Below are 11,373 nucleotides of genomic sequence, written 5' to 3' on the forward strand. Positions count from 1 at the left end.
AGGACAATAAAAGAAATGCATTACTGTATTGATAACAACTCACCCCTTAAGCAGATCCTGACACCTAGTGGCAGATGGTATGTGGTACAGTGACGTATGGATGGTTGCTTTATGGGTGTATGGATTATGCCAAGTCCTAAGAACCACACATTTCTTTCCATGGGAGGTTCAAAATCAAATGACGTTTCCATCTAGGCCAGAGTTTAATCTGTGCTCACTAAACTCCTGAGATCTCACCACTACAAAAGTAATGAAACCATACAGAATGGGTGGTTTTGTGAGAATGATAAGAACACATTTCTTTCAAAGTTTTATTGAATGTTAATACCATAAATATACAAAACTCAAACTATTTCACATGCGACAAAGGCGAGACAAGAGTGCATTTTTTCTCCATTTTTACATAAGGTTGATGATGAGGAACAATTTTACAACTTTACAAAATATACAAGTGTCCCTTTCAGATCTTTCTTCTCAATTTCACATGGTAAATAACATGGCCACAGACTAATAAAACAGCATATAGTGTCAGAGCGCTCCAGTCCATACACAAAGTCATCCTGTACCTATAAGGCCAGCTGGCCACATCAACACTCATTCGTTGTCTCATCTTTATAATTGACCAAACACTGGTTTAAACCACTGAGAATGAAAAACGGCAACATTAATGAGATGAACCAGCACATGTGATGAGGGAAACACATCATGAAGCTGCGTTTTGGGGAACACAAGATTTAAAAACAAATCTATAATGGACATTTGGTAGATTTCTCACAGCTTTTCAGGACATAGCGATAACACTTGAGGGTAGTGAATGGCTTTGAAGTAGATCCTCTAAATACATGCACATTCATTCACATGTCCACACTTCACCCAGTCATAGAATACTAGCCAATCAATGCTAGGATGATATTGTTACAATACAATATCACACAAATAATACACAATGTAAAATCAAAACAAATGCAAAATACAAATGGATTAAATTACAACATAAATAAAACAACACATGTTGCTGTTCAACACAAAACAAAATGTGCAATGAGTTTTGAAAGATTCTTCCATGACAATAAAAATACTGACAAAAAGGTTTAGGCCTATTAACTTGTGACAGTATGACCATCAAATTCATTAAAACCCACACATGGGCATTCCAGTCACTAGAATCCAGTCTTGTCCACAAGGTCATTAATAACAGTAGTACCAGTCACCAGTCTCTCACGCAAATGTCCAACACTCGCCACAAGGTACCCTCAGAACCAGCTAAAGCAGGATACAAAGGTTAACCTTGTGTCTGTCTTTTGGCTACAGTCACAGCAGTAGTCTATACAGCTTAACACTGTATATCAGCAGTATTTAATAAGTTACATAACTTAGATGTCACCGAATGTGTGTCATGTTGACTCCTACAAGCACATTGTTCATGTTGACAGTCAAGGGGATTAAAATTTCCAGTCATCTACACAGTCACAGACAAAGTTCAGTAGGATCGGGTTTTTGTCAGCGTTGAAATGCTGAGGTGTCTAAAGTGTTAATCTATGTATAGTGAACATTATACAACATTTATACTATTTTCATGTATACAAATGAATCTCCAAAACCAAATCTGGGCTTTAGCGCAGTCTAGATCATTCTCTATGGGGAAAGGCATAGAATATGATCTCCAACTCGCCCTCTGTGGGCCTATTGAGCATTCCTCTCTTTAATAGATTACAAAATCTCCTCTCCTCAGCAGGAAATGACAGAAGGATGTCAAAGCAGAGAGGCCACTGGATTCATAGCAGCGTTAGTTATTTTCTAATCTGATAGATGTATGAGGAGCTACAGAAACGGTGGGAAAGCCATGTAGTGGTTTGGGATTAATGCAGTACGTAACAATACATATACATAACAGTATGGGGCCTCCTTAAAGTTAAAATCAATTAAGTGTCCCGGGCGACGGGAAGGGCCAAGTGATCCTCTATAAGTTTGTGGGGGGGGGGCGGGAAGCATTGACCTATCAAGCTGGGTGCTCAGTGTGTCATCACAGAAATATTCAGCCATCGTCCAATCAGTCGGGGGACATGCAACACCCTCTGACCTCACTGTACATAAAAACCAAGGGGACAATAAAGTGGGCAGACGTTACCCCAAACCGAGTTACCCCTGTAGCCAATCAGTAGTTGATCCAAATTGGCGGCAGAATAACTTTGCTGAGGACATTTCTACCATCAGGAAGCTATACTGTACATGCTTGTTATTATCATGCCGTCACGTTTTTTGAAAGCCACAGAGATACCAACCCAGCCAACCTCAGCATCCAATAAAGACAACTCAGGGTAGGAAATTGTGGGTTGGTGTGGTTTGGAGAGGGGATCTTATCAAGAGTCTCAGAATAATGATACTGGAGTTGATGAGTTTTACCTTCGGCACAATATGTAACAACACTGGATTATAAAAAGGAAGTTTCGCTTGTTTCACAGTGAAACACATTCATACGCAAGGCTCACCCCTTTTAAACACTGTACTTTCAGTGTGAGCAAAACAACAGGGTTATGTGCAAAACACCATCACCAGATTATCAATTTACATGACTCACCTTTACGTTTCAGACAGGCATACGTTTGGAGGTTGTCGCCATGACAGAGAAGAGTACTGTAATATACGATACGTAAGTTCCGCCAAGTGCCTATTATTCAACCTCTGCCTCAGTTACGTTTACTGTACAAAAGCAAAACGTGTATGATTAAAGACCATCAAGTCTCTGTGTCCTGATAGATTAGACACCCCACTCTAACAACTAAACATCCTGAACCAGCTAAGCTCCCTCAACCAAACTCCATTACATTTACCATAACAACTTCAACCCTACGTTTTCCGTTGTAAGCCAAATAGTGAAAATAGCCAGTCTACAAGCTTACAACGTGGTGCAACTGGTCAGATCGGCTGTCAGCCATTATGACCAGAATAGGGACGCTACGGTCCATAATGGTTACTCTCTCTACGTCGTCGTAACATGATCGTTACGGGACAGAAGGGCAAAGGGGCGAAGCAAAATTCTGATCTAGGAGTGAGTGAAAGATGAATGTGTGCACACATGGAGTGCGCAATGCACACAACAAACATGATGGTTCCACCTTGAAGTGGATGGCCGGGGGTGTGTGAGCAGACACAGTGACCTGACTGGAGGATGTGACATGTTCATTGGTAACTTAAGTGAAGGTGGACAACTCTGGTCATTGACTGGTGCTTCATAAATCCAATTTCCACTCGTTTTTTCTTTTCAGTGCCTATGAAATCTCTGCAAGGTGACACAATCACTAATCTACAGTGAAACAGATAAAACCATTTCATCAAAGAGCCTGCAGAACCAGAGTAGTCCATCTCCAACTTTGGATTGTGTGTATGTGTAGGCGTGTGTGTGTGTGTGTGTGTGTGTGTGTGTGTGTGTGTGTGTGTGTGTGTGTGTGTGTGTGTGTGTGTGTGTGACTGTGTGCGTGTGTGTGTGCATTTAAGGAGTGGCTTTGAAGGTGCCTCGGGCTGCGTTGGTTGCGGCATTTGCTGCAGCATTGGCAGCTGCAGTCTGGACGGTTTTGTTGGACATGACTCCAGTGGCAAACTCCTGCTGAGCCTTCTCAAAACTAGCACCAGTTGTACGGTACAACGCATGCACCTAGACAAGGAGAACAGGGAGAACATTATGTGGGTTATGTTCTGAGTAAAGTAATACAACAACAGGCTTTCTTCACAGCATTACCTAGACAGTAAAATCCTCAGTGTTCATTTATCAAATCAGACTTTTACATGAAAACAGTTTACCATTGTAGTCTCTACAGCTTCAAATAACATATTGTAACACATACACCATTTGACTACTATTAGCAAGATACATTTTTTTATTCAAAGTTTTGTTCATGTGATTTATATTTAGGAATTTGCTAACTAGTTAATTAGATTGCAGACTAACTGGCTAGTGGACCGGTAAATTGCCTTTCCGACGTCACCACATTAATTGTCTCTGCCAGGCCGGAGACTGTTTTTGCTCCAGTCGGTCTGTCCACTTGTGAGCAGCAAACACTGTTGGACCGATTGGAATGAGACCTGCACAGTCCCAGTAGGCCCACTTCACATTTTGGCCTATAACTCAGCAACCTTAGCTCCTACAATAAAGAATTGTTGGTTCATGATGCAACTTGCCAATTGTGCCAGACTGGAATTTTGTATTTTCTTCATAACACAATTTTTGCTACTACTCCTACATATGTTGTGGAAAACTCACTCAAATCGGTACACATTATCTCTGGAGTTGTGTGACCAAGATCTATTAGTCAGTTTCCACATTCCATTTCAATTGGATATGACTAACTTCCAAATGTTGCAGGCCCTGGGTAGGCAACCCGGCCGGAGCACACTTTTCTATCACTTTAAAAATAAAATAAAAAACGAAAAGATGCTATATATATATATATATATATATATATATATATATATATATATATATATATAATTTTTTTTACAGTACTTTGCCTCAATATCGAGTCTTTATGGACAGGATAGCTCATGCAAAAAAATGCATACATTTTTATAAAACAAATGTTTGAATTAAAGAAAGTTTGTGGGTGTGTTACCTTTTTAAACATGATGAGCGAGCCTACGGACAGTGCAGTGAACAGAGCAGCGATGAGCAGCATTATGATGCCCACAGGGATACTGGTGTTCAAACCAGTAAGAGCTGCTATCCAACCACTGGCAACAGAGAACAGCCATGTCATTGTTATGCAAACACTCACGCACGCACACACACGCACACGCACACACACACACACACACACACACACACACACACACACACACACACACACTACTCACCATGTTCCCCACCCGGTGATACCAATAGACTGTAGCACGTGAACCCCAAACTGACAGATGTAGATGAAAAAGAAGACGAAGAAGCGGAAGGAACTGTCACTCCTGTAGAAACGATAGAAAGATGAAGCTGAGCAGCAAAACACAGTAAGTTCATAAGAGGGTTACTGACTCAACTGTAGCATGCACTTATCTACGTAATGAACCCTTCTACATCTTCATCATTCTGTGACAGTTTGCCTCAGGCCATGTTTTCTTTAAACAAGACATGACACAGACATATTATACAAGCTTGTGGTGAGCTAAAACCCTTGAAAAGTACTCTCATGACTCTTTTATCTTACTAAACATTATATATATATATATATATATATATATATATATATATATATATAAACGACAATACTTCTAATAAAAACTGCAGTATTCATAAAAATAACACATTCAACTCCTTTCAACACTGTTTCAGAGACAATTTTATTCTCAGCAGAGGTTCAATGATCTAATAATTTAGATAATTTAGAAAGAAATCACTACTAGCGCAGCAACGGATTATAGACCAGCTTGCTCCACAAGCTGGTAAAAACCATTGTACAGTAACCCCATTTCCAAAGAGCACATTCTTTATCTGTGTAGTTACTCTCACCAGTACCAAGTATTACTGTATAGTGTCAGAAATGTACTTTTTTCATCAAGGAGCAGGAAAGCAAAGTAATTAAAAACCTCAGTAAAACCTCACACATAATCACACATAATAAATTAAATCGATTACCGTAATTGAAATGAATCAGTCATCAATCATTGCTGTTCTCTACTGAATCAGAAAGTCAACAATCTATCCATATATCAGATTTGCGTTATAATACAACAACAAAAAAGGGTTCATTATTAAACAGTGGCATTTCTGCCCAAAAAGCTTGTTCAGTTGCTATAGATTTACCTGAAGGCCCCATAGAGCGGTCTGTACCAGCAGACAAAAGAACAGGGGGTGAACAGCATGAACCACAGCATGGCCAGGCCAAAGTCTACACCACGGGACGCATCTACGCAGAACCAGCCCAGGCAGCCAAACATGTTCACGAACAGTGTCCCCGTATGAACTGAAAAACACAACTCACATGAAACACACACACAATGAACACAGCCGATCTGTTTACTTCTATGATTTCGCTGTGGGTGGATGACAGTTGTGTGACGTGTCCTGCTCAACCAAAATCATCACAACTGAAAACACATTTTGAGGTCTGTGTGCTTCAGGAAAGGGAAGATATTGGGTGCTCCCAAGTCATTCACAATTTATTGCGACCTTAGGTCGCAAGTTTACTATGAAAACCGGCACATCTTGTCCACGTATCCGTGTATCTCTGAAGGTCACGCCTGACACTGTGGTTCCCCTGACACATCACTGTGACATCACCTATGTAGAAGTCCATATATGGGTATTCCCCAGAATCCCTTTTATGGCCATATATGAAGATCCCTTGATGTCATCGATATACATCACTGGCCAGATGGCCAAGACATGGCCCATATCTGTGTGGCTGGTTCAGATAGGGATCTCCATGTATGGGCATACAAGGGATTGTATGTTGTGATGTCATGGGAACCACTCTAACAGAATCCCTTGTATGCCCTGATGTCATCAATATGCATATCTAACAGGACTTCATATGAGAATGCCCCTATATGATATAGCCCATATCTGTGTGGCTGGTTCAGACAGGGATCTCCATGTATGGGCATAAAAGGGATGTACCATATACGGATATGGATATGGATCTCCATACTGTTTATGGGTACCAGGGGTCTCCATATATGGGTAACTATATGGGTTACTGTCCATTTTCTCCTCATGTGTATCAACAGATCCTGTCATCAAGTCCTCTCTGCATAGGAAAGACCTCTTGAAAGGAAAAAAAAACACCAAAGCATGTGTGAGTGCTGTTGACAAATTCATTAACTTTCTGAAATGTTTGACGTTACCATTAACTGCATCAACCTAAATTTACAAGCATAACCCCTTAAACCATAGTTTACAGGGGTCTTCTTCTCCCCTTTTCCTGCTACACCAAATTTCTTTGCAATGTCATGCTGAAAATAGCGTTACATTGTTCATTTTTCATAGAATGTTCGCGGGTTATGAAATGCCCAGAATAAGGACACCAGGGTCAAAGTGGTTAAAAACAACATTTCGGTTCATGAGCCACAACAACAACAAAAATGTTTTTGTTTAGTTTTTTCTTTCAAAATGAGCTTCAGTGGCTGTCAATTTTGGTAGAGCAGGTCTCACATGTGTAATTCCTCAGCAAGGAGTCATGTGGTGCTCAGGCTATCATGATCCACTCACACATCCACATATTATACATGATCTTCACAGTCTTCTGAAACTCTACTGGGATGTCCACGGCAATGTCATGGTAGAAACACGGTCCAACAGGGAACTTCTCTGGCAGTGGAGGCCAGTTGTTCTTGCGCCCTAAGGGAACATTTCAACAACAATGTTAGTGTGTGTATATGGTATGTATGTGTATAGGAATGTTGTTAGCTTGTAGATACAGTTCTTTTTGGCAAGTTAAACCATCGTACTAGGGACTATGAATTAGGCTTAAGTGAATTAAATGTGTCAGATGATCACTACCTCCTGCAGCTAGTGGGACAATTATACAGTATATACAGTATATCTCTTTGGAAGTAAATAAAAGCTACATCCATGTAGGCGGCAGGACCTCTGACCGCAGGGCTCTTCAACTGTTTTGCAAAATAATATTTTCAGTTCTACATTTTGTTTGGACCCAAGGATTTTGTTTTTATCCAGAGCCTCTAGGATTAATGACTAATGCGGTTTTAAACTGCGGTTAATAGTAAAACCGGTAGTCCCATTCCTACCTACACCTCCAGCTTGTAACTCTCTCTCCCGGCGATCGAGCTCTGCTGCTTTCTTCTCCAGCTCCTCCTGCCGTCTCAGCAACTCGGCCTGAGCGCGTGCCTGGTCCTAATGTATGCATGAGATACCAGTCAGATTTTACCATGAGTTAAAGCCATCGATTGGGTATTTTGACAAGAAAGTGGTAGGAGTTATTCACATGTAGTGATATCGATGCCAGCACATTCGCTTATGCAGACTGAGAGGCACGTGTTTGGAGATTTGAACGCTTGTGCCAGAGGTTCAGCTAGCTTGTCAGACAAAACTGAACCAACAGAAATGCTATCAGCTAACAAAAACATTTAAACATCCATACACACACAAAAAAGTATCATCAAAAACAACAACTTTAGCAATGCTCTTTCTTCTAACAGACTGATCTCAGACTTAGCTCTTTTTTATTTGTTGACTGCCCTTCTTCAACAAGAAAAATAGTTCCAAGATATAGTTTAGTTTAACTCCCCCCCATTTGCTGAAAATCGCTTATCGCTTATCGTTGAAAACTGGACTCTATGCAGTACATAAATAAGCTAACTGCCTGACTGCGTGGCTGTTGGGCTGTCAGAAGAGAGACAAGTATATATGAAAGGCAAGAGGAAAGGTGAGGAGAGTAAGTGTGTGTGTGGAGACACATACTTCCCACAGATCCCACAGTACCTGAGTCTGTTGCTGCGAATAGGCTGGAGGCTCTTCTGTAGGCTTCATGATGGCAGGCTGTGTGTTCTGGGCAGGGGCAGGAGTTGCTTTGGGGGAATTTCCAGGGGGCGCCTACACACGCACGCAAGCATGCAAGCACGCACGCACGCACGCACACACACACGCACGCACGCACGCACGCACGCACGCACGCACGCACGCACGCACGCACGCGCGCGCACGCACACACACAACACACACACACACACACACACACACACACACACACACACACACACACACACACACACACACACACACACACACATTATATTACAAAGAGAAAAGGGAAAGGGGAAAGGATCAAATTAAGTAATTTAATCAGAGGCACGCACGTGTGCACCTACACCCACACCCACATGCCACACAGGGGTGTTGTTGGCTGGATTATTCATGAAGCAAGATTGTTTCTCCCCTGGACTCCATTCATTTTCCCGGGTCCATGCTCAAGTTCCCTCAGCCCTATGTTCCTAACCCTAACCCTAACCCTAACCCAAACCTTAACTTCAGTGAGGGAACATAGGGTTGAGGGAACATAGGCATGACCCCCATTTTCCCCTTAGATTTTCTAACCTTAATAAACATTGTCATAAATACTTTATGGTTCCTGTCGCTAGTGAAAAACTGCCTTTCAATTATCATGATATGCATTTTGTGCAAATATGGTCCCATTTATGATAAAATTGATGATAAAGTTGCGGGGGGCGTGGCCAACTAAGCTGATACCAGCCGGCTGTGTTCTTCTTCTTGTGCTGTATTTCGGAAGGCTCCGACCACATTCTCCCATGTATCCCTGCGGTTGCATGTGGCGTTGTCAGCCAATAGTATTCCTTATGATTCCTGGGGTACCATTCAAACAATGATGGCGACACCCATACAAGGGACAAAAAAGTGTCATTTTCGCTGCATTAGAAACCAATGGCTTCGCACCATCCAAATTATTTACAGTCTATGATGCCACACCAACAACACACACACACACACACACACACACACACACACACACACACACACACACACACACACACACACACACACACACACACACACACACACACAAATAATAGAGCAGTTTAAACTGACCGTTCTGGCATCTGTGAAGGGATTATATTCCTCCAAGCCACCAGGGGGTGCAGTTTGGGTCACCTGCGTCACTGAAGGATCCTAAATGCCAGAGAACCACATAGGATGTGAAAGGGTGAATTACTGCAGCCACATAATCAATCATTTTATTGCCTTGTTGCTCTAAGAACAGGCTTATCAATCAGTCAGCACTTTTACAGGGATTTATAATTTGTGATGGCAGGAGGGAGGGACAGAGATGAGTTCAGGATGAGTTCAGAAACAGTATAGATGCTTTCACTTTATCAGGTGTAATGCTGGTGCTGTGGCAAGTAAAACTAATGTATGAATGTAAAGCAGAGGGAACTGAAAATGACCACTAATAATGTAGGGTGGTCTGTATAGCAGGAAGGGACAGTAATACAAAGGAAGCCTCAATTAATTCAGTGGTGTTCTGTGTGTACACAGGACACAGCAGCATACACAAACAGCTCAGTGGTTTGTTCATTCAGACAACATATGACAGAGTTAAGAATCCAAGTTTGAGAGTGGTTGCAGAAAATAAGAGTTGTTATGAAAGCTACAGGCCTTAATATCTCTGATATTAATTGAAAAGGGCGGTATAAGTCTATGTTCTGCACAATATAACTATGGGTCCATTCTGATTTAGCCTTTCCTTTTGCCCGTGATGCATTGAGTTGGCAAAACGATTGGAAAGGTAGTTTTATTTTAGAAAATGTTTTGTGACTGTAATTCTGACAAGGTTTACACTGTGCACTTCCTGTGTCGTTATTATAACGCCACTACTACACAATGTGTTTACGTCCAACTGTCATGTGTCCTTTGTTCTTAGCTGGCAGAGCGTTAAATTAAATCAACAACAACCAGCAGAGAGTCACATAATAATAATCACTTCATCTTTACACAGATCATCCAAACAATGTGTGTGTGCGTGTGTGATCATCATCATCGCCTCCCAAACACCTGTGTGTGTGTGAGATGCTTATTATCTCGTCTTGCTGCTACCCAGAAAGCGAAGGCGAAACGGAGCTATACGAGCAAAAAGTAACGGTATTTCTGATGGGGAGAGAGGCTGGCTGGCCTATCTCGCTTCACCAGGCTTTCTGCAGCACCCGTGGGAAGCCTGGTTTCTATTGCGATTCAACCAGTGTGATCCGGTCTAGAGTCCGCCTACAGCATCCGGCTATTTACACGCGCACATACATGCAAGAAACGTTTCCGTATCCGGTATGGACCCAGACCGGATCAGCAACTCTCAAAGCAACTTGATTCCAGTCTAGCGTTAGCCGGGCTGGCTGCTACCTGGAAAGGGTTGCTGAAGTCTGGATCCGCGAACGGGTTGCTGTCAAAATCGGACATTGTGCAGCCTGGCTTCGGGTGGAGGTGTCTTTCTGTTGCGTAAGAAGAGCTCCCCGATGTTCTCCAGGGAAGGTTGGGTCCCTCGATCAGCCTCCTCTCTGCCCTGCAGTCTCTCTCCCACAGACACCCCCCTCTCCGTTAGCAAGTTAGCAGCACAAAGATGGCAGGAGGAGAAGAGGCGTGATATGCGGCCCAGCACTACGTCACTGTTTCAGCACCGTGGACAGGGGTACAGTACAGTCAGTAGTGTAGTGCAGTGCTTCTCAAACTTTTTCATGTCAAGGACCCCCAAATTGACACTTATTATCCCGCGGACCCCCGATATACGCCTGGGACACCCTTAAGAGAAGATTTGTATTACGGCTCTAGCTCTAGCAGTAAACCATTTTAATTTCAAGTACCCCGGCCCCAGTTATGCATTAGGGCTACAGACCCCCATTTAATGGCATTTCTATCTCTGAGACCCC

At 42.3% G+C, this 11,373-nt stretch overlaps 1 protein-coding gene across 1 annotated transcript; it reads right to left on the reverse strand.

Annotated features, from left to right (window-relative positions):
* Positions 1–357: 357 nt before the first annotated feature.
* Positions 358–11,019, reverse strand: LOC308295279 (secretory carrier-associated membrane protein 1-like). Its single transcript, XM_080738306.1, has 9 exons — positions 10,850–11,019; positions 9,548–9,628; positions 8,426–8,536; positions 7,732–7,837; positions 7,193–7,321; positions 5,786–5,945; positions 4,849–4,950; positions 4,608–4,725; positions 358–3,652 (listed from the first exon to the last, which is right to left on the reverse strand). Exons 1-9 carry the CDS (start codon positions 10,904–10,906, stop codon positions 3,491–3,493), a joined length of 1,026 nt encoding a protein of 341 aa, XP_080594432.1. The 5' UTR covers positions 10,907–11,019; the 3' UTR covers positions 358–3,490.
* Between the last annotated feature and the right edge of the window lie 354 nt (positions 11,020–11,373).

Source organism: Nannobrachium achirus (genome assembly GCF_963921795.1).
Source record: "Nannobrachium achirus genome assembly, chromosome: 12".
Taxonomy (NCBI): Eukaryota; Metazoa; Chordata; class Actinopteri; order Myctophiformes; family Myctophidae; genus Nannobrachium; species Nannobrachium achirus.